Here is a 24,163-nt window from a genome sequence, read left to right as displayed (position 1 = left end):
CACTTTGATATGATCATACCTGAACATAAGCCAGAGTACATGTATAGATCTGTCAACACAGACACACAGGTTGGTATTATGCAGCCACGGTACCATGAGAGATATTATTCTCAGCAGGACTGCCATGCCTGGTCAAAGCAGACCAGAGCAGGAAAACTAAAAGAGCTTGTGTTACTACTCCACCATCTTCAGAAAGCTGTCTCTTCCATGACTGGAGGGACTGAGCGTGTCAGTTACTTGGCTCCTTCTTCATCTGGGTCAAATCAAGTTCAACAACAGATGCTTCTTACAATCCATTACGCAGCATGTTTTGACATGACACTGGGGAATTGACTTAATTTGAACATTTACATGGTCCTTAATGTGCTGAGTGAATCCTACGACTCGAGGAGTTTCACCATCCACTCAGAACATACACAAAGCAAATTCGAATTGCATGGCTGTCAATCTGAAATAAAGCTGTTTATCTTATTCCTTCTATTTTTTAAAAAGACAGAAGGTAGCGTCAGACAACAGTGATCCTGACAGTCTCCTGAACTACATATCTTTGACATGAGAGAAATGTTAGAAATCCCCTTCTGTCATTAAATATTTAGAGAGCAACTGAGTGTTTTGGGCTGACATTCAGCCGGTTTCTACATGGGAAAATATTAAAAAGTCCCCCAGAGATTAAACACACAACATGCTCAGCCAACATTAACCTTGTCCAAATTCATCTGCTTTTCAACAGGGGTAATTTAATATGCCAACTATGAACAGCTGGGGGCAGCTTTAATGCAACTCACTGTATTCGCTATCATTACCCATTCTTCAGAGTATAAACCACAGTTTATACATCGTAGCCAAAACATGGGTGAAACTATGCCAATCAGCATGTGTAGTGGTGGTGAGACATCCGGATGGACAAAGACACACAAAAACATGACAATTTAAGGGTCCGGAGATCTAAACAACCTAACCTTCCGTTCGTACTAAAACAGGCTGGGCCTTGTAGATTTTGAATTTATATAATTATTGTTTGTATGGAATAAATAATCTTTTATCGTTAGGAAATTACTAGTTAGTCCAACAGTAGTTTAGCGTCGTAAACTAACACACCCAAACATCACCAAATCCCAAATACAGTGCCATACACAGCCTTTGTTACCAACAATACTTGCTGCAAACCGGTAATTACAGTCTAGTTATTGAGCAACACCTTACTCTGCGCTCTATCTCCCTCTCTGGGGAGTAACAAAGGAGAAGGAAAGGGAGGTAACATGATATAGATGGAAGGTGTTGTCTACTATTGCACTCAGACAGTGTGTAACACAGCGCCTTCTCTACTTTTTTTGCTTAAAACTAATGCCCTTACACTAAAAATATGTCTTTAAAAGTATCTATCACATAATCACCAAATTGTTTTCTGTTTTAAAATGTATCTGACTGCTGCTGCTCAGATTGCACCGTCCATCTGTCCGCTACTGCTCACATTAAAGGAAGGTCGTGAATGTCTGAGTAGATACACATTCATCTATGTCTACCAGAAACAGTAACATGTAGTGAGAGGATACACCTGTAACATGAGGAGTGTAGATCACCATTTCTCAACTGTTTCACTGCTCCTGTTCACTCTTTGATATTCCACGCCTGTGTGAAAGCCAATTCATTCCAAGTGTGGCTCTGAGTATCCAATTTGTTCAACATCAGCATACAGATTATTTGGAGCAATGTTTTTAAAAAAGGAACTTGTGTCTCTCTCAGTGTAAAACAAGGCCTCTACATTGTTTCTGTGCAAACCATCTCTGTGTACTCTGATAAAGGATAATGGTGATTTGCTGGTTGATAGCTTGTAGAGCTTGTTTGCAGAGGATGCAAAAAATCTCAGTCTATGAATTGACCAAAAATATTTACAAAAATGCCTTGATTAAATTAAATATTTGTTGGGAAACTTCAGGAATTTTCCTTTACAAATATAATCATATTTAAGCCATCCTAATCTTTCATGTGAAGTCCTTTGTCCTTATCAGCTGCATGACACCATAATGTGAAACTCAGCATACTGTTGCTTTGTAGTTGTTTAGAATATTTACACCTTGTCACCAGGACAAAGACGTGTGCATTTCCACAATACAGTTCAGTGCTTTATAATGTACTTTTTTTTTTTTTTTTTTTTACCAACAATATGTAATTCCACCTCACTCTCATTCACAGCAGCAGGAAGCTATCCAGTCACCCCATAGTGACACACACACTCACACTCACACTCACACACACACACACACACACACACACACACACACACACACACACACACACACACACACACACACACACACACACACTCACACCCACACACACACACACACACAGCATGCAATGGCTAAATGCCACAGACAAAACAACCTACCTCCATGGCCAGTGCAGCCGTCTGCTGGTCATAGTGATTCAGTAGATTGGGCATGAAGGTGGTGTTGTAAGGCAGATCCTGGCACATTCTCAATCTGATGGGCTCACAGCTGAACTCACTGTGGCTCTCTATGGACTCCATATGAATGGACAGAGCGGGCGTAACCACCGAGAAGAGGAGAAGGATGATAGGGATGAAGAGGGCAGAAAAACAGACGGGAACTCGTTGTCTGCAGTGGATTGTTGTCGTTTTTGAAAACCAGTCTTTCATAAATCCTCTTCCAACAGGTGCTTGCATCTTAATGTTAGACATTTCTCCACACTGGCTCAGTCTGATGACTTTATCATCACCAAGACAACCACTAAATAGCCCCGAAGACATGCTGGAATCGTTGTTAAAGCCCATCATTAGAAGCAATTGAGTCCATTTTCAGTGTCGGTGGTGGAGATAAAAGCAAGAAATCCACAAGGCGGGTAACCTCTGTATGTGTACCCTGAACTGCACATGAGGCCTCGATTCATCTGTAGGCCTTGAATGGAGCTGCTCTTTGTGTCAGTCGTCAAAATTCACCTGCCATTGTAGTGTTTGCTTTCTTGTAGCGTCTCAGAATGTGCTGGATTGTTCCTCATTTAAAAAAAAAAACCACACAAGGCTTCTCCCGACCTCCTGGTAATCCCTTGGTCAAAAACAGATTCTCCCCATTTCATCCTTAAACTGAAAGCATACTACTGACATAAAAGAATCCACCATCAGGAGCCTGCTGGAGGTCTCGTCTGGGCTATTGTACATCTCTTTCGTCCACTCTATTCGTCTGTGTCTCCTCTCACTCCATGTCCACATGAGCCGACAACAGGTTATTGTCCTCCAAATGATTTCACATATTCCACTGGAAGTTACAGATTCCTGTCTTTATCATCCAGTTTCCACACTGGAGAGAATCCATCAAGCAGGTCCTGCAGGTTTAAACACACAAAGAAGAAGGGCTTAATGGTCAAACAAGCAGGGTGGGCTTGCTTTGAGGTAAAGCTGTACTGTATCTTGCATTGTCTCTTATCAGCCACACCCTTCACTCCATACAAATCAGGATTAAAATATCTGATGAAATCCACACCAGAGCGTGCACGGTAGGCGTTTTTTTTTAAAAGACCACGACTGAGTGAATTAAAACTGCAATGTCTGATGTGTGTGCGCGTTGTGTCTGCAGGCGGGTCACTGGCAGTCCACGTTGCAGACTGCTGAAAATAACAACTTTCAAGCCTTTACTCACACTCACACACTCACACGCGCGCACACACGCGCACACACACACACACACACACACACACACACACACACACACACACACACACACACACACACACACACACACACACACACACACACACACACACACACACACACACACACACACACTCTCGTGTTTGTGTGAGGTTGGCCGGGCAACAGTAGCGTTCCCCTGCGAGGTTTCACACTCGGCGGCTCGGTGTCTTTATGGTTAGACTACACTTTAAACTTTTATTTATTTTTATTTTATTATTTTTTAAGCTTGGGTAGTAATAAAAAGAGAAAAAATATAATCTGCATTAATTGAGATTTAATTTACACATGCGTTAAATCGACACCGTTAGATTAAATCCAAAGCGACCTCAGGTCACGTGATCTACCGTCAACACTGTATCGATAACGTTAAGCTGGACCGAACACCTCTGTGACGAGGTGCGTTACACGTTACAGGTCACGTCGCTTTACGGTAGCCCCCGTCCGTAGGAGCACCTGGCCGGTCGTGGAGAGCACACACACACACACACACACACACACACCTTTAAAGATGTAGCTTTCAACGAGGCGTCCGCGTTGTGTTGAGACGAGACTCGCACGGTGACAAGCACACGAGAGCGGATCAATCTTGAGCTGTGTGCGTGTTTGTCACCGCAGTGTCTGCAGCCCCGCAGCGCGCTGTTTGTGCACATGATTATCTTAAAGCGTTAAAGTCCAAGTCTGACAAGAATGATTTAAACGACCCGCACGGTGCTGTCTAATGTTGCAGTTATAATTGCTTTACCTTGTGTGAAGAACAACGAGCGGCTCCTCGGCTCCTTCGCTGCAGTACTCCGCTGCTCCTCCGTTTGCAGCTGGTTGCCTGCAGCGTGCAGCAGCCGACAAGTCGTGCACGCGGATTCATCGTGACCGCGCAACGACATTCAATTCAATTCAGTTTATTTTGTATAGCCCAGAATCACAAATTACATATTTGTCTCAGAGGGTTTTATAATCTGTACACATGCGACATCCTCTGTCCCGGGACCCTCACATCGGCACAGGGAAAAACTCCCCTAAAAAAACCCTTTAACAGGGAGAAAAAAGGAAGAAACCTCTGGGAGAGTGACAGAGGAGGGATCCTTCTCCCAGGATGGACAGAATGCAATAGATGTCATGTGTACAGAATGAACAGCATAACAGAGATACAACACATTCAATGTATATGATATAAATTATTCATATGAGAGTAGTAAGCAGAGTAACGAAGGAAAAACAATTAAGACTACTTATAATAACAGCAGTAATTATTATAGTAGAATTATAATTACGAAATAGGGAATAGTAATAGTAATGTGACTAATAATAATAATAATCGAAGTAGCAGTGGGCGTCAGCCGGGTCACAGCAGGAGGAACGACTACTAGACATGACAATATTGGCCCCACTGGACGTTGCATGCTGCAGGCTTACGGTACTTATACATGTTTAACTATAGCCCACTGATACGCATATGATAGGTATTTGAAACTGTGCATTTATTTCAATAAAGGCGAGAGAAAGGCTGATTTTATAAAGTCAAATATGCTTTTAATTGCTAATGATTATCATTTGTTGTCTTAACAAGTAGATCATGTGAAAAATAGGAAAGTAGGGAAACTGTGTGTCCTGTTCTGTGTCCTGGTTGGATGTGGGGGGTCTTTGATGTTTTTGATAGATTTTTCACTGGTTAAAAGGGGTGATGGGGAGTATATGTGTGAATGTAATTTGACATTCAAATGTCATGTGTGTACTCACACAATTTAAGGCATAAGTGAAGCTCAACACAGCTTGTGTACTACAGTACATGTTTGTTATTCTCACTTGTGCCAGAGAACTCAAAGGCTTCAGAGCCACCAAGGATTCAACATCATTCTCAAGGTCAAGTGAAGGCCATTTTGGGGTTAAATGGAATCCAATCCGGGAGCTTTTTAAACATGACAGTATCTGTATCACCAGAAGGGACAAAAAGGGTGATTTTTAAAAAAAAAAAAAAAAAAAAAAACTGCTGATTACTAACTGATTACTTCTGGGGTTTGGTGCAAGGAGTGAAAGCAGTCTTCCTGTAGAGAAGATGTGAACTAAAAATATGTGATGGACAGGCATAACAAAGGTAACATTATTAAAAATATATTTATTAAAAATGATACATTTAATGTATATACTGCTATAAAACCATAAAGCAAAAAATTAAACAAACCATACATCCAAATTTGTACTTTTATCTTTAAATCAGGCAATACGATTACCATTACGGCTGAGGCAGGGGAAAAGATTAGTGATTACACTGGTTTTATCCTATTGGGCAGTCCTTCTCCAGTTGTTTCAAAAGCTTAGAATTCTCGTTAGGAAACAACAATGCAAACACCAAAAGTTTTGTATTATCCATTTAGCCTGATACGTGCATTTTAATTCTGCCATAAATTCTAATCAATGTGTTTTTTAATTTGTATACAATGTAGGTTTTCAAGGCAATCAATTTCAAGAAAATAACCCATGCTCATTTAAACATTGGCAATCTTAGTCATAATCAATACCCTTTCACAAATATGCATTTTGCTAGATTGTCAATTATTGATATAAAATAATATGAATTGTGATAGACTGTATTTATAAATGGACCGCATTCTATATTAACTTCAGATATGGGAGCTCCATTAATTCACAGTAAAAGATGTCCCCAAGTGCCACATTATAATGCACTCAAACATTTCTGCAATTACCAACACAGTATAAAATCACAACATATGACTATTGGATTCAGTTAATTTGTCCTTATACAACAATAAGCCTACCGCATATTCGTATTGTAATTTCAAATATAAACTTAATGAGTGTACTCCGAAATGGCAAAACAGATTTGTTGGGATTGTGTCAGTCAGCACTATGTCAATATTTATCCCTTACAGCTTAAAGATTAGTATTGCGTGCTATGATTCCCTTCCACACAATTGAGCATGGCATTAGATTAACCGTTTCAACGCTGATCGGATCTTCTCTGTCGTTGCCTCATGGGGGGGGGTCTGTGCCAGCTGAGGCGGCTGGCCCACATACTGATTTAACCTCTTATTATGACCACACTTGACATTCAATCACAGTATAGTGGAGTACAGTATATAGGAGTTTATCAGCCCTACATTTTCACATAGTCTTTGAAATATTTTGTGTTTTCTTTCTGAAGCATATCTCTATAAAATTCAAAGGCAGTGTGTTCAACTAGTCAGTGGTTTACCTTCAACATAAAGCCACAGCGACACAACTAATAATACAAACTACTTTCAAGAAGTGCAATTTAGCATGTCCAATGTAATTTGACGCCAAATATAGTATCTGAATAGAATTAAAAATAATTTGGCATTTTATGGCAAACACAAAACATAAAATCTATACAAACAGTATAATATTAAAAACATTAAGAACAATAAAATATGAGAGAGTTCATAAAAGCTAAAATAAACCTTCATTCAGCTAAAATAATCAAGAAACGTTTTTGCTAGATAATAAAACTTCGACAAATACGTCAAAATACGTCAAATAAATGACATATGGCACTATTGAGCCTAAACAGTCATCGATGGATACTAATAAGACTACATTTAAATCTAATTTTAGCTTCCACACATATACTGTTTTTGTTCACTGAATCCCAACATCTGCACAAAAGAACCTTCGCTTTGGACTCCACCTACTGAAATGTACATTGTGTTTTTTATTATAAATTTTTCAACGTAAATGAATTTACCATGGGTTTCATCAGGTGCAGATGCACTGACGTGAACCCAATTTTATTCTGCAAATGATTCACACACAAGATAAACGTTTTGGTTTATAAATGAAAACAAATAGAGGTACCATTCCTTTGTATGTGGCTATATGATACTGCGAAGTAAGAACCTTAGTAAGAATTTCACTCCTGTTCCACAGTGACACTCACCTAGCTGACTGTAGGGTAAAATCTACTGGTCTCAATACAGGTGCAGCAATGCCTTGTGGGATTTAGCTGTGCTTGTCCACACAGGGTGGTGTCCTTTATGCTTTTTGTTTAGTTAGGCGTCAGGGTTCAAGCGCTGTCCAATCAGGCGTTGGCTTTGGGGAGCGCACTCAGCTTCTACCTCCAACTGGAAAACAGAAAGGAAGGACAAGGTCAGTGTTCAGTCATGAGCGAGTGAGCGAGGAGGTTTTTATTTTATTTTGACCTAGAGGAGAGGAGTATGACAGACCAAGTGGGAGTAGAGGATTGTGTGTGTCCAAATCTGAGTCAGACAGAGAATCAGACGATATACACCCCCCCGACACAAAGACAAACACACACCTGCTCTTTGATGTAGCTGTTCCCACAGGGTGGCAGCCCTCTGAGAGCCAGCCCTACGATGAAGCACCAGACAGACACTCCAACCTCAACTGCTGCCAAGATCGCACAAGTGATCCACAGTGCCAGGGTGGTGTCCTGAGAGACAGGAAGTGATGGGAATGTGGAGGGAAAAAGTGTGAAATAAAGAAACTCTTCAAGGCCAAAGACTTCTCCTGTTATGCTTTTATGGAATTTCATGCCTCAAAAGTTGCAGCTTGAATTGTGCGACAAAGATCTTATAGGGGAGAAAAAGGGAAAAGTGTGAAGTGAGATGAAAATGTAAGAGAAGACTTTAGACTCACATAGATTCGTGTGGTATCAAACGGGCATCTGGCACCGACAGGTGAGCGAGCGTTGATGGGCACATCTGTGGCATTGCATCCCAGCATCAAACCCTCACCATTGTGGGCAACAGTGATACTAATGGCCAAAAGGAGCCCAATGCAGCATGCTGCTGAGAGCAGGGCATTCAGGAATGATGCAATTAGAAGTCCTATTTGCTAGAGACACAGAGACAAAACAATATATAAAACAGAAGGTAAGGTAACTATTGAATTGACACAAAATGATTAACTGGAGTGATTAAATCAGTAGTTGAAAACAAATGAACTTCTTACCAGTTTTATCACAGGAAGGTTCCTTGACACCACAATTGCAATAATCCCAGAGGCGATGCTCTGGAAGATTCAAACGACAAGATGATTGTTTCAGCTTTATAAGGTTTATTAAATGATGTGCCACAAGTAGTAATCCTGCCCCCAAGGATTTGAGGCTGAATTTTCTATTAAGGTGCCAGGCTGAGAAGACTTCAGACACAAAGAAAGTCTCATAAAATTCTAATTACTAATAAGTCTTAGACAGTAGGTGAGAAATCCCCAATGGAAAGCAGTGCTGGTAAGATATATTTTGTACCTTGTCTTTTTGTTCTGCCTTTATTACCTTTAAACCCTGTAATACCCCGTGTAGAGTACATAGCATGGCGTACATTTAAAATAAATTTGACATTAACAGCATTTCGTCATCAACAGCTGCCAGTTTATCTGCTACCTCAATCTAACGAAGACTAGCCTGAAGCAACTAACAAGTTTGAAAAACCAGCTCCCTTATAATAACAGGCAGGTTGAGTCTCGATTGCTAAGCAAATGCACAACACTATACAGATCTAACAGTGGGAATCATGCTTGATGTTTACTGCAGGTGAATACATTCATGTTATTCTGATGCGCAGAGAACAGAAAGTCACAGGGAAGAAATCTTCATATTTTTTTAATTAACTCACCAAATTAATGTTAAACATTCTGATCAGGATTGCATTGCTTTTGAAAGTACTGTAGGCCTCTTGGTGCACACTGCAGAGTTGACATTTAAAAGTCTTAACATTGACTCACCAGCAGGCCAGATGTGACAGAGATGATGTTGGCTACGGTGTATTCAGTGGAGATATGCCGGCTGGGTTTGGAAATGTGGCGGAGGACACTGCCATGGACAATAGCTCCAAGTATGAAGTTAATATGGCCGACCAGGATGAGAGTTAACCCCATTTTCATCAGCCTCCTTGGCCCTTTGTCCTTATCTGGATGACAGAAATACAAAAATACATTAAGTTATATTTATTAGATACAGCCTATATAATTTAAAGCATTGCCTGAGGGAAAGTTTAAAACTGGTTGGTTAGAGGGTTTCAAACAATTCTGTTACTTTTCACAACTATGTTGTTCACAAACATAGTTACACAACAACAACAATTCATATTCATTCCTTCTGTATTATAACCAGACTGATAATGGATTTTTTTAAGAGCCAACATTGATACCAATATTAGAGAGTTTAAAAAGTCAAACAAAGACAAATAATCGTGGTGAATGACTTCTTTCTGTCTTGCTATGAAATCACCAGATTTCCTATATGCATTCAGACATTTATGTGATTACATTTCATTTGCATATCTTTATTAAGTGCATTTATAGCACCAATTTTAAAAAGGTCTTTATTTTGTGTGGCAAACATATGTAATGCCATCTGTGATTCTCTGGTTTATGCTCTTAAGATGCTTGTTTAAGAAAGGAGATGCACTTATGACTTCTGGTGACTAGTAGTTCTCTTGAATACCTATGTTGAATACACTTATTGTGAGTCCCTTTGGATAAATGACTGTAATGTAATGTAATGTATGCATAGACAACAGCAGCATGATTTGCGTATGAAAAGGAAGTCAAATCTTGATAACAAACATTACAAACTATAAACTTGCAACAAATGAAGAATTAGTCCCTTTGAATCAATTTCTGATATTGATGCATGTATTATTGTACACTACATTATGCTGTTTGCTTAAGGACGGGCATGCATGTGCATAGAAAGGCTCCACTCACACTCCCGGATGGCGGCTCTTTGTGTACCGAGGCACAGAGATGAAGCAGTGAGGGTACACGTGATAGTTTTAAAACATTTAAATGATGAACCTCTTCCATAGCCAGTCTATTTTATTGCTGACAGGAACTTTACTGTTGGATAAACCACAGTAATTCATTTTATAATGAATACGCAGATATATTAAAAATGAAACCATCCTCCCTGCAGGTCAGCGGTCAGTTACACCCGTGGAGAGAAAACTAGCGTCGGACAAACAACCTCCACAACGTTACTGACCGAAAGCGAGGCATTTTAAATAACGTGTCATGATATAATTACTCACCAAACGTGCACATCTCTCTACTGTGTCAGGCGTTTCCCTTTTGAATGAATAAATGCCCGTAATTTTCGAGCAACTGTTCAGAAGCAGAAACTCCTACGTCCCTCTGTCCACTTCCTGTATGACGTCAGGAAACTCACCTGTGAGTTGTTACCTGTGCCTTGCTGGACGCCGAGGGGCGCAAAAGTCATTCCACATTCACTATAAGTGTCTTTGTTGTATCATTCTCACGAACACTATCAGTCACAAAACCTGAAAAAAAATCTAAAAACACAAAAACAAACAAAAAACCTTTTTTTAAAACAACTAAATGAGGAATTTCACACATTTATTTGAAAGAATAGTCATACTTTGCAGATTCTGTCAGGATACACGTCTCAGAAAAGACACTCACATTTACTGACACTCATGTCATATACAAAATAGAAGAATATACACATATTACCATCAAGTGAAGGGCAAAAGCTGCCCACCCTGTATGATTATTTAATAACCAGTTTCAACACCACCAATAATTTGGATGGAAAATATAGTAAAGACAGAAAGAGAGAGAGATAAAGAGAGAGGGACAAAGAACAAGAGAGAGAGAGCGAGACAAAGAAAGAGAGAGAGAGAAAAAGAGGGAGAGGGAGAGAGAGAGAGAGAGAGTATAAAGCTGGTCTGGTGATCACATTGGTTGGTTTTTAACACTTCTCTATACAAGAAGTGGTGCACTTACATTCTCCTGGCTGACTTTAAAACATATCTTTGGAATATACAATCTTAGCAGTTCACAAATACAAAACAAAACAAACAATGTGTCAAGATGGACTACACATGTACGTGTAGTAAAATATGCAGATTGGAGAACATTAGTAGCCTGAGTACATTTTAAAAATACTTCAGAAATATATGAGTGGAGAACATGGGATTGATATGATCTCACTGGTGAGTTGACCAATTTCACAGCATAACTAAAGCAACCAGCAAAAGAGGAATGTCTGCAAGTTAATTAAATAGTCTCCAATTAAACTGGTACTGTAATTATAAGACCCTTCAAGTATAGTCTCAATAAAATGCCAGAAAAATGGTAAAGTAATATGTCTAATAGTATCGTAACTGCTGTTTTTCTATACATACTGATAATTTTATATTTTCTTTGCCTTTTCCTGCCTGTTTAGGTTCCTGAATTGTATGAGCTTTCAGAGACAGTAGTACCAGTTGGCCACAAAGAGTTCTGAGCCAAAATGTCACAAAATAAAACTTCACAGACCACCCCCTGATCTCAATACAAGTCTAAGAAAGACATGTTTGATGTAAAATGTTGTATTCAAATTTAGGAGCCTCTGTGCTCTGTGAAGGATAATTTAAACCCGGAGGTCCCAGTTTTATCAAATGGCGATCAAATTGAAATAGAAACAATAGGTGTTCCGTTTTGGCTCAGACTCTCAATAATGTGGTCTCTGCGTGAAATCACAGTAAACAAAAGGGAAATAAGTGAAGGAAAACACATGCTATACAGTGTCTTAAACATAAATAAAACATAGGAGGCTCTCACACCGATGTATCAGGAAAAGGCTAGGTCCTCTTTCTACAGCATATGGCAGCCGAGTTCAGCACACAAGTCTCACATGAATGGATTTTACAGGAAGAGTAGCATGTGTGAACCCAACAAGCAGCAAATGGTTAAACAATGAATAAAATAATAAAAACAAACTGAGCAAAGAGGACATTTAAGGCATGTGCGTAGGCCCAGCATAAGGCAAACAGTAGAATGAAACATAAAAAAAACACACAAACAGAAATTCAGTAACACTGAGTTCACAGTACCTCAAAGTAACCAAGTAACCAATATCCAGAGAGAGCTGCCATGATGCCTGCCCCAAAATGTGATATGCAGTTGTTCACATACATTTTAAACTGTATCGAAGGCTTTTTAAAAATGTGTATTTGTCTATTATAAAGTCAACTGATTAAGTTGCTTCTGCCGTCCAGTTTTCTCAAACTATTACATATATTTAACCTGCTGGTGACAGGATGGTTAAACACATACAAGTCAAAGAGGCGGGAATGTTCATATATTTCATGTTCATATGAGGCAAAACAAAAGGGAGCTGTCTCATCCTAACACAAAAAGGTTGGGGAATTTGTTACATAACACCTAAAATACAACTGGGACTTGAGAAAGTGGTTTAAAAAAAAAGTAAAGCTGTAAGTAATTATGTCAGTACTGTTGAGATCAAGTGTCGGTTGCAGTATTTATTAGGTTAACAGCCAACTTAATAGCCAACGCATTCAAAAATATGTTTATGTATATTTTGACTTTTACAATAAAAACTTTAAATCAATCCAGGTGGCTTTTTTGGAGTCACCTGGACTCCTGGATAAATGCTTTATGTTGAAGGTTTGCTCTGCTTACAGGAAGTTTTAATCCCTGATGCAGAGGAAAAATCCCACCCTTTGGTCACATTAACACCTAAGGCTTAGGAGCAAAGACATTTTAAAAAAGCACTAAATATAGTCACTGTTGTTGGGTTACCAAAAAGAACATGTAACAGGGTTGAGAGAGTGTACTTATGAGACAGTAACATAGTTGAGGAAACGGTTGCTAGTGGAGAGCTTGGCTGAATGATTCTTCTAGTAGAGAGGCTATTTTGTTTTGGTCCACCTGCGAAGAGAAAACAAAAAATTTTCAACAACTCAGGAAATTACAGGTAACAGATAGACCAGTCTGTTAGACAGTGAAGATACAGCCCACTATTACAGCTAAGACACACACAGACAAACATACACAAGTCAGTCCAACTCTTTCTAGTGTCCATGAAATCCATTAAGAGGAGTAAGCCACTGAGACAAAAGCCTACATATGCTCTCGCCCACAAAGCGATGAAGTGACCATAATACATTAACGTGGGTGGGTAAGTGGGCACAACAGGACATATGTAGCAGCAAATGTGCTCTTAGAGGCTTGGGTGTGTACATGTTGGACTGTATAAAGAAGGGTCAAGGGTCACCTCACCTTTCTAAAAGACACAGAATTATCACACAGTTTGCTACAAAAATAACACCTACAGAATCACCCACACACGTTTGCCTGCAGCTTTGCACCATGGTGCACACACACAGACTCACACAGACACACACGGACACACTCAATGTCAACGTGAATCTCTCTTTGACACACAAAACACCCACCTCACTGATTAAGCCGTGCTGAACCAACTCTTCAGCCATCTCTTGAACATTCTCATCTGAAAAAACACACAAGTACAGTTAATAACAGTATTTCATTGAAATGTAACATCACCTTCATCATCATCAACTCAACCAGTGACTCACCAACTCTCTTGGAGTTATGCAAATACTATAAGACAGCCCTACCTCTGAAAAAAGGTCAGGCTTAGGGTAAATAACACATTCAATAAACATGGTCCAGATGCTGCTTTTTAATCCACATCCCCACTTTAAACATTAAAACCGTCAAACAGCAGTCGCTGCTGTTGATCGTGGTATTTCTGAACCCATTTTTTGTTTGGTGGTACCATTTTGATATTTCTGTGGACATCTGGAAAAGGGTAAATTAAGTGATATCCAATACAATCTAGAAAGGGAAAAAGCCAACATGTTACAACCAGCTTGGCTCTCATTAGGGCACGATCTGTTAAAACATGTTAGCTTCTTAAATATTTCTTTTTAGCCTTGCTATTAAAGGCTTAACGATTTCATGAATAGCCCAAAGGCGCTTCTCTTTCCTCAATTTTAGAGTTTCTTTCAGGGCTAATATTTTTTAATTGTTTCCAATGTTCTAATGAGCCCTGTGTTTGTCCCAAATCCTAATTCACCCCTAGTTCATCAAACGTGTATGCTTTTTTTTTTTTTACTGTTTAACCTAAAAATCATGTGTAACTTTCAAGTAAGACTTCTTTCAAGACTCAATATTCAACAATTTTACAAGAACAAATCTATCTACCAAGTAAAAAGGCAAATATAAAAAATTCTACACCAGCAGAAGTGTTAATAATCCTGTTAATGTTACAATAAAGCTACAAAACCTTTTGTTGTATTAAATAACTGTATTAAATAACTGTATTAAATAACTTTTGTTGTATTAAATAACTTATTGTATTAATAATTAAATAAAATAAAAATTGGGGAAATACACTCAGAACACACCAGCTCAGAACTTCTTATATAAAATGTTCCATAACTCCATGACCGTTTGTTTTTTTAAATGGATGGTATCTATTGCAAGTCTTTTTTTACTTTTATTTTAGTTACCGCCCAAATTAGGACATTCCTTGCCTTTGTCCAATGAGCCGAGGAATTGTCATGGTCTACCGATTTTTAATAACCTAGCGGCCAATTTACAAGTATATGAGGAATGTAGCTAGGGCAAGACAAACAAGTGGAGGAGATGGAGCATCCAACAACTTTGACATTAAGAGAAGAAAAACACCGGCAACCCCCAACTGGATGATGAACGGATTGATACTGGAGCGGAGCGAGAAGCTTCCTTGCTAGTTTACATCCCGCGGTCTAAAATTCAAGTAATTAACAAAATAAGTTACTATTTAGTTTTCAGAAAAATAATACTTCAATTGTGAATATGAATCAATTGAAGTAGAGTGTAGGAGAGCCAAATTTAAGTGGCTCAGTTTGCTTGTGACCCTGCACAGTGCACTTTGGACTTTGGCGTGTTGATAAGTGAAGCTTTGAAGAATATCCCCTGATATCAGCGGGAGGGACTGTTTACAAGGAAGAAGGAAAAAAAGAGGACAAGGTGTGTCTATGATGTGAAGTTACACTATGTGTGCCAGTGGTATTAAGGTGCGAGTCTGCAAGAGAAGACATATAATGTGAGAAACAGAGGGAGAGAGAAAGAGCAGAGGAGATGAAGTAGAGTGAGTGTGTGTGAGTGAGAGACAGGGAGATGAAAGCCTGGGAAGAGACGGTCAGATGTTGACACGGGAGCTGACAGCTGTCAGCTGCAGCCTTTCACAGGCCCGGCATTCCGCACACGCCTGCAACATTATACATGCCTACCATACCTGTGTTTGCGTGTGCACGTTGGATCATACTGCCTTACATTTTTTGACGAATGCAACAGTTGTGTTGTTTTTTTTTTTCACATTTGTTTTCCTTTGGTTTCTAGTGTGCTGCCCAGCATTGAGACGAAAATCCTAAATTTAAAATATTTGAATTCAATAAGTACGTAAAACAATCTGAATTTGCCATGGGGAATTATTGTTTTTTTTCCCCAGACAATGTTTTGAACTGATTTCAAGCCACTGTGGCCATTTAAGGCATTTATAAGGTTTACAGGAACCATAAGCGACAGTAAGGCTCCCTGCCCAAAATAGTCTGGCTACTGTATATTGTGACGCCATCCGAGTTTAAACTCTCTGGAATTTCACCCTCTCTTTCCTACATGCTTCAGTGCACACATAGGGAGAGGCACTGTATATTGAAACTCTGTGTGTCGTGTAATCGGAAAAAAACAGCAGACTCAGCAATGCAGTACCGTATACAGACATTACTCCATCATTAATCATCTCCTCAAGTCAAAAGTAATCATACCGTTAACCCTAAACCCGAGCTGTAAACCCTAAACTGTCTCGATGGATAAAATGACTACATTTCAAGAAAAACCTTCCTACTTTGAAAATGTCATAAAGTCCAAAACAAAATACACATGCAAACACATTTCATTCTCTCTAAAATGTTGAAGATTGTTCCTTGTTATGTTGTTTTAGCACACATTTCACACCAAAATCAAAAATCCCAGATCACTTTTGATGTAATGAAACTTGACTGTGAACTAAGAACATTGGATTTCAACATTAAAAAAGCTGTGTGGAAACTTTAGGATGTAGAGTCACAGTAACAAAAAAAGTGTCAGTGTGAAAAAGGAGGTGAACTTACGAGGTAACATGTCACAACTTAGATGTCTATTCAGTTTATCCTCCAGTTTCAGCAGTAATGTCAGCTGAAAGGCGAGAAAGATAACAGCCGACAAAAGTATTATTATTACATTTATACTTCTGAAATGGCTAGAATAACAAATGGTTGGAATATCATGCATTTGTTCAATGAGGGGAATCTGAATGTTGCATTTTGAATTAGTTAAATAATAAATAATTAACCTACAAATACTATTGCAGAGACTTACATGATACTTTGCTCCCTCCTCGACAGACTCAACGTTACACTGCATATGAATGACCTGCAGAAGAAATGGGAATCTAAATATGAATGGTTCTCAACTAGTGTTAAGATTTTCAAACAGCACTGTACTCTACTACAGCAATTACACAGTACACATATTGATTCAGTGACTGATTGTATCTTCCTTTTTTTTTTTTATATGCAGTATAATCAGTTGTACACACCCGTCGTGTCTCGAGCTCTGCAGGTTCGGGCGTGGGGGATTTGACCAAGGGGACAACGATTGGAGATTTAATAGTCTCCCGTTGAGGCTGCTGAGGACAGGGCAGCCCGAACGCTATCATTGGATAAATACCGTTCCTGATTCAGGGAAGGAGTAGGAAAAAGACAGGAAGAAATGGAGAAAACATATTAGATGGAGGCAATGAAAGAGAGAACATATAGGGGTTGGACAAAAGATGGGAGATAGACAAAGTAACCAAGCAACAATTATGAAAATGTTTGCGGTAAGGAAAGTCATAAATGAAAGGAGAGATGAAAGAGAAAATGTAATAAAATTAACATTTTGAAACTAATTTATATATCAGAAAAACAAACATGTAACAAAGTATTCAAAATGAATAGTCTTTGTTTCTCTTTCCATATAGTCAAACTTTTACAACCCTAATTACAAATGTGTACCACAACAGTAACAGATAATTCAATAACTATAAAAAATTTTTTAGCAATTCCTTAAGATTCCTTATCAAAATCGTTGTCTACTTCTGGCCAATTAAGTTATCAAGCTGTAGCCAAACAGTGTTTGAGAAAAAAAAGCTTTTCAGTTTAGTACATTTAGTTAAACAAAAAAAATCCAGTCCAAAAATGTATTATACTAAGATTTATTTTTGAGTGTATTACACCATAGTTAGATTATATACTGGAAGATTCATTACAATAGTAAGGTGGACCAATACAGCCCCCATGTGGCCGGTTAGTGTTTCTGTTTGGGGTTTGGAGAAACTCTTGCTGCTTTCCTTCTTACCTCACATCCTCCAGGAATTTATCAAGCTCCAAGGCAGGAAACTGTGAAAGTCTACAGAAGAAATAAATACAATTAGATATACTGCAGTTTGAGTCTTTTCACAACAGAAAATTGTTATAAGATAATAAACTTTACGAGGATTTCCGATTAATGAAAAACACTGTGTTTAAGACACATAACAAAAAAATAATATTGTTTATAAAAATAATAAAAAAAATTTCTATGTTGTTACTTTTTGAACTTGTCTGACATTATATTGTTAATCATATCTTCCTGTACTGAACGTATTGCTGTTAAAACAAATACCTCTATCTGAATGACTAATGTTATTATTTGTGCTGTATCAGGCTGACGCTGATTGACAATAAATAATGTATACCAGCTTCTGGCCCTTACTTGAGCTGAAAATCCTCGTTCCTCTCAGCCACGACCAGGTCAGGGTCCAGGTTCTTCATAATCTCCTCGAGGGCATTCTCAGGAATCATGTCTGGACAATTAGAAAACCATCTCTGATTAGGGGATTCTGGTGGTTAGGATACATCACTTTAAACTTAAGCACCAAGGTCACAAGTTTTAACTCTAGCTCAAGTCGCCTGTTTGGTCAGTCTTCTCATTAAACAATTTCATTATGATAAAAATCTGTTATTCTGTGTCTTTTGTATGTGAATGTTAAAGACTCACGGTGGTGGCTGACAATACAATGTGCAGCCAGCAGTTTTAGCAGCGGTACTTCAAACAGAGCTTGGTTGAACAGCAGCTCTCGGGCTGTAGGCCTTGTGCAGGGATCACACTCGAGGCACTTCTGGATTAACTCCTACAAAAACAAACATCAGTGTCACATACGTCTGGACAAACATCTTGTATGCACAAATGGGACTTTAAATAAACACTTAGACACGCAATATTTCAAGATACACATGAACATGCAAACACATACTCCGCTCTCTTTATCTCACCCTCTGCAGTGGGTCCTCCAGTGACTGTATGGCATTGTTGATGGCCTCCTGAGAAACTAAAGAGGACTCTCCATTCCCCTGGATTTCCAAGAGAGCCATCTGCAACATACCAACACACATGTTAACATATTAAAGAAAGGACTCAGGCCATCCTATCATGTACTATGAGTTCCAACTCACCTCTAAGGCACACATGCCAAACGAGTAGATGTCTACAGCCGTGGTGACATCATCAACAGCTAGAATGAGAAAAGGAATAAAAAGATAAAAATATGTACAGATATAATATCATAAACCTAAATATGCATTTCTCGTGTCAAATAGCAAAAGTTGGCCTCAAATGCTTGGTCAGAGTCTTATTCACTTCTTTGATAAGATATTTTCTGATTTAAATAGATCTTAGATCATTTATAGAGTTGATTTTGTTAAGAAAACATTCAATAATGAACACTTAGAAGTCTGTATTATTATCTTAAATAAAAAAAATGGTTTCATAGAAACACATATTCCCCAACAACATATTCATCAAACAAAGGAATTGTACAATAGCATACTATTGGGCTATACTAATATACAATCTTAAAATTAAAGATAGTCCTTCTTATGACATCTTTCTAATGTATCTGTATATTCCACTTTACTGTGGAGGTCAGGACACAGTCACCATCAGTAACAACAGAAATATCTATAAAGTGTCAAAATGGTCTAGTCTACCTCCATATTCTGGGGCAAAGAAGTGCAAGTTCTTCTGTTCCTCGTAACACGTCTTCACGTGGTTGTTGATGGTGTCCGGGGCAACTGCAGATGAGAGAGGAGGAGAGAATATGGAGGATATATAGATTTAAGATTGAGAACAGTGAGAGAAGTGAGTAAGAAGGAGGATTTAGTCGACCAAGGAAGTAGAGATGGACGAGAAAGGAAGTATGTGAAAGAGGGAGGGACATGAGGCAGTAAATATAATAATATATCTCGTATTTCTAGGAGAAAAGTTGCGCGACTCTATACCTGATCCAATCTTGATGAGCCCGTTGTGTTGGATGAAGATGGTGTCACAGGTCAGGTTGCCATGGATGATGGGAGGGTCACATGAGTGGAGATAACTGCAGTACAACAAAAAAACATCCACAAATACAAATACACACTTCATTAGAAAGGGATTGGGTTGTTTTCATTGTGAATTACTTTTTCTGTTAGTAACCATATTAAATTTAACATGATGTCTGAAAAGGTGAGACAAACCTGAGAGCTGACAGGATCTGTGTGCACCATCTCTTCCAAGCCTGTAGGACCATACACCTTATCAGAGCTCATACTAGCTGGTTTCCAATATGGAGTAACTATTAACTTACAAATGTGATTTTATACACAGTATATTTGCAAATTCTTTCTTCGTTTGCCAACAACCAAATGTTAATTAATGCATCAATTAAATGATTCATCCTCGCTTTGGAAAGCTTGAATCTTATCAATGCTGTGATAAAAGGGTCAGACATTCATAAATCATGATTAGTTTTAATTAAAAATTTATATTCAATCACTTATTACCTTTTCATTCATGGTTTTATGATTCTTCTTTGTCTTCTTTAGAAACTGTTTCAAGCTTCCTGATGACATATATTCAGTGATGAAAATCACCTGAGGGAGAGGAAGAAATAATGGGAAACTTCATGTGCTGACATAATTCAAATACAAATAAAAAGACACTCAAATACTTTATTCATTTTTGAAAATGATGGTTTTACTTATGACGACTGACAAAAGTGTCAATAACAAGCTTATGTCTCTAATTTTAGGTCTACCAAATAATGTTTTGTCAGGTCTGAGACTCACCCTCGCCCGGTTCTCTTTTGTGTCGGCCCAGTACTTGTGAAACTTGACAATATTTGCATGTTCCAAATGTATCAGGTTATCAAATACTGCTTTCACCTTCTCCTAAACGCACAGGAAAAAACAAAATATGATGAAGTATATAATATGTTATAACACTTATTAATATAAACACATTTTGATTTTGAACTGACTTTTCTGTTCCTGATTGGTGAGTTATATGTCTGAAACAACCATTCATGAACCAACTATGAATAATTATTATTTTCTCATGTTTTCATATGGTTTTGACCTACTTCTAAAAGGTGTTGCTAACCCGTAGTCTCACTAGGGAAGTGATAATACACATACACATAAATATCATTAGGTTTTGGCTGTTGGTTTTTACAATTTTCTAGACTCAATTATTAATGAAGAATATAATTGGAAGATTGCTCAATGATAAAAAAAAAATCTATATCTGCAACCCTTTAATACACAATGCTAGAAATAATGTGACACTAGTCAAATGTACACAGATGATAATTTTAACAAACCTGGACCATACTTTACTTAACTTGACACTTTATTGTAAAGAAGATCCTTAAATGCCAACAACTATATACCACAGACTTCCCGTATTCATGATCCTTGCAATATATCTATTATTTTTAGCACATTTTTAGGAACATCGTGAACTTCACTGGCATTGCATGACACTGGTTTTTCCACATTGCAGACCAAGAGCTGCGTCATTCTCAGCACTAAAACATGTTTGTGAATACCATAATTAAATAAGTTTTACCAAAATGAGCTTAATATTTTTATCTTGTACACATGCATGAACTACCGAAAAATCTGTGAAAATGTTCTCTTCCCTTTTTATACATTTCGGGGTGCAATCAACACCGCACCGTAGCAAGTATCTTTAACTGTAACACTGACTCACCTCAAGCAGTTTGAAGTTCTTCCTCTCTGAGATCATGACTTCATTCCATACTACCTCTACCCCTTCCTCTGTGTCCATGGCCAAGTATGCATCATCTATCCCTGGGACATTACGCTGATTCACCTACAGTAGAAAGGAACAGTAAATAGCTTATGAGATAATATGTTTCCATAGTGAAATGAAAGACACAAAAAAAGTTTACATAAGAATAAACAGAAAAACTTGACTAGAATACAGCTAATAACATCGTCCTCCTCCTGTTTCAGCTGACGTGGTGAACAAATACTAGTGCTGTTAACAATAACTTCTGCATATGAACACTGAACAAAGATATAGTATCTAAAACTAACTCCCATCAGATAAAGGAAATGTTTTGAAATAATACTGAACATGATTAACCACAAGACCAATTTGTGAATAGCAAACCCGTTTTTCCATTACTAAAATATATTGATAAGATTGTTAATTTTTCAGTAAAGCAGTTCAGATTCAGAATATTAATTTGCTCGTTTTTGCCTCACTTAAATGTAATCTACAATGTAATGCGGTCTTAAACAGTAGAAGGATCAACACCACAATATTACTGCTTCCTTTGTTCCAACTGAGCTGCATGACTCTGGTATGCATAGTCAAGGGCCAAAGGTAGTTTTGAATCATATATTTGTGCAGAGAAATGTGATATGTCTCATAATAACTTTCACATTAAGGATGGTTTGAACAGTTATTACTCAGTCTATGGTTTTCAGTTGATACCATCAAAGCACAGCTTCCTGTCTGCCCTTACCTCCTCTCTGCGTTTCTGCCAACGACCACAGGGACTCTCCTCCAGAATGTCAAACTCATCTTCGCTCTCATCCTCATCCTCCGTTGCCGTGGTGGCAGGAGGTTGTATGGAGGCCGCAGGCGAAGAGACAGATGATCCACCTTCTACCTGTTGGATAATACTGGACATGTGTACTGCTGGGACCTCTGGCTTGTTTCCCTCTGTGCCTGGAGCTCCTGTCTCCTGTGCCTCCAACATCATGACACGACTTGTATGCTTGCCGGCTCTCCTTCCTCAGGCTCCTGCTCCTGGGCTGGTACAAGTTATAGGAAGCCCCTTTCTTGCTTTCTCCTCTCTCTGTGACTGAGCTGGTCATACATCCATTGTGTTCTCTGGCCTGGATTTTTAACAAGGTAGAGCTCAAGGAAGTGGGCCTGTAAACAAAATGACACATGCTTTCATTTGCTCCTTTGGTAATAGCATTACAAATATCATCTTTTATAAAAGGCACAGCTGCCCCACCTAGCTTCATTAGTTCACGTCACCTACTTAGAGTCAAACTTATGTCATATGCTTTATTGGTGACGTTATCATGGACTTAGAGGCAGATCAACACGACTGTTACAGGACACTAAAACAGCAGTCAGTCAAACTGTAGTGAATGCAACTGCTCAAGGCTGTTGCTAATGTGCAACGTTAGCTTAGCCTCACAGAAGTTCAGCCCTGTGCTAACTTTCACCCAGCTAACACGCTAATGCAAAGTAAATAAACAAACAACTAACACAGAGTTAAGAACAACACGCTGCAATCCTACCGTGGAAGAGGAAACTACCGCCGGACACAGAGCCCCGGGTTACATACTGGTGTAAAGGCAGCAACAGGAGATGATTTTAGACAGAAGAACGCTAGCTGGTTCGTCATGAAATATGTTGTTGGGTTTCAAGTCCCTTTCTCTCTCGGAGTGGGAGGGGCGGGGCGAGTGTTCAGGAGCGACCGTCTGCGCAGAGGAAACGCAGCGGTGTCGCGTTACAGTTATTAATAAAACGCATATTAAGTCTGAACGTTAAATATGGCATTAAATTAAAGGTTAAAACGTACCAGATATTAATAAGATATATTGTTTTATTTAACATACAGTACCAGTCAAAAGTTTGGACATCTCATTCTCATTCAATGGTTTTTCTTTATTTTTATTTTTTTCTACATTGTAGAGGAACACATATGGAATTATGTGGTAAACAAACAAATGCTCAACAAACCAGAATATGTTTTATATTTTAGATTCTTCAAAGTAGTATATATATATATATACAGTACCAGTCAAAAGTTTGGACACACCTTCTCATTCAATGGTTTTTCTTTATTTTTATTTTTATTTTTTCTACATTGTAGATTAATATTGAAGACATCCAAACTATGAAGGAACACATATGGAATTATGTGGTAAACAAACAAATGCTCAACAAACCAGAATATGTTTTATATTTTAGATTCTTCAAAGTAGTTGAATGAGAAGGTGTGTCCAAACTTTTGACTGGTACTGTACATATATATATATATATATATATATATATATATATATATATATATATATATTTTTACTGTACATTTTTATTTGTATTTATTTTTATTGTATAATATGTTTTATATTTTAGATTCTTCAAAGTAGTTGAATGAGAAGGTGTGTCCAAACTTTTGACTGGTACTGTATGTTCAAACTGTGCAATCTGTCAATATAACGCGTTTTGGTTTCAAACATAGTCCAGTTTATTGGTTAACATCAAAGCATCATC

The 24,163-nt window shown here is 38.3% G+C and overlaps 3 protein-coding genes across 6 annotated transcripts in view; all 3 read right to left on the bottom strand.

The window, feature by feature from the left end:
• The window catches only part of LOC129099846 (frizzled-3-like), a 34,539-nt gene extending 30,018 nt beyond the window's left edge, over positions 1-4,521 (bottom strand). For 2 of the 3 annotated variants that reach the window (XM_054609257.1, XM_054609274.1), the window contains exons 1-2: positions 4,452-4,521; positions 2,390-3,342 (exon numbers count right to left, since the gene is read on the bottom strand). In XM_054609257.1, coding sequence (XP_054465232.1) covers positions 2,390-2,797 — 408 coding nt within the window. In that variant the 5' untranslated portion in view covers positions 2,798-3,342; positions 4,452-4,521. Of the gene's footprint in view, positions 1-2,389; positions 3,343-4,209; positions 4,274-4,451 lie in introns of those variants that run through there. The other variant, XM_054609266.1, reaches the window with a different exon arrangement.
• Positions 4,522-5,855: 1,334 nt separating this feature from the next.
• LOC129101980 (keratinocyte-associated protein 3) lies at positions 5,856-11,259 on the bottom strand. Of its 2 annotated transcripts, XM_054611878.1 has the most exons (7): positions 11,174-11,259; positions 10,869-10,992; positions 9,425-9,609; positions 8,654-8,713; positions 8,339-8,536; positions 7,998-8,132; positions 5,856-7,803 (listed from the first exon to the last, which is right to left on the bottom strand). In XM_054611878.1, exons 3-7 carry the CDS (start codon positions 9,581-9,583, stop codon positions 7,732-7,734), a joined length of 624 nt encoding a protein of 207 aa, XP_054467853.1. In that variant the 5' UTR covers positions 9,584-9,609; positions 10,869-10,992; positions 11,174-11,259; the 3' UTR covers positions 5,856-7,731. The 2 variants fall into 2 exon arrangements, with proteins under 2 accessions (XP_054467853.1, XP_054467843.1); XM_054611868.1 differs by lacking the exons at positions 10,869-10,992; positions 11,174-11,259 and adding an exon at positions 10,732-10,846 and having other exon boundaries at positions 5,857-7,803.
• Positions 11,260-13,270: 2,011 nt separating this feature from the next.
• Positions 13,271-23,356, bottom strand: LOC129101973 (nuclear receptor-binding protein-like). The gene is given in 19 exon segments (XM_054611853.1): positions 13,271-13,329; positions 13,331-13,375; positions 13,903-13,958; positions 16,630-16,693; positions 16,877-16,930; positions 17,097-17,232; positions 17,897-17,947; positions 18,293-18,383; positions 18,578-18,710; positions 18,853-18,951; positions 19,033-19,091; positions 19,567-19,650; positions 19,858-19,952; positions 20,092-20,132; positions 20,398-20,487; positions 20,683-20,784; positions 21,608-21,730; positions 22,392-22,804; positions 23,185-23,356. Coding segments are annotated over 18 exon segments (1,611 nt in total). The 5' UTR covers positions 22,632-22,804; positions 23,185-23,356; the 3' UTR covers positions 13,271-13,281.
• Between the last annotated feature and the right edge of the window lie 807 nt (positions 23,357-24,163).

This window comes from Anoplopoma fimbria, chromosome 2, assembly GCF_027596085.1.
Source record: "Anoplopoma fimbria isolate UVic2021 breed Golden Eagle Sablefish chromosome 2, Afim_UVic_2022, whole genome shotgun sequence".
NCBI classification, from domain to species: domain Eukaryota; kingdom Metazoa; phylum Chordata; class Actinopteri; order Perciformes; family Anoplopomatidae; genus Anoplopoma; species Anoplopoma fimbria.
The sequence above is the reverse complement of the archived record's forward strand: the minus strand, read 5'-3'. Positions and strand labels throughout refer to the sequence as shown.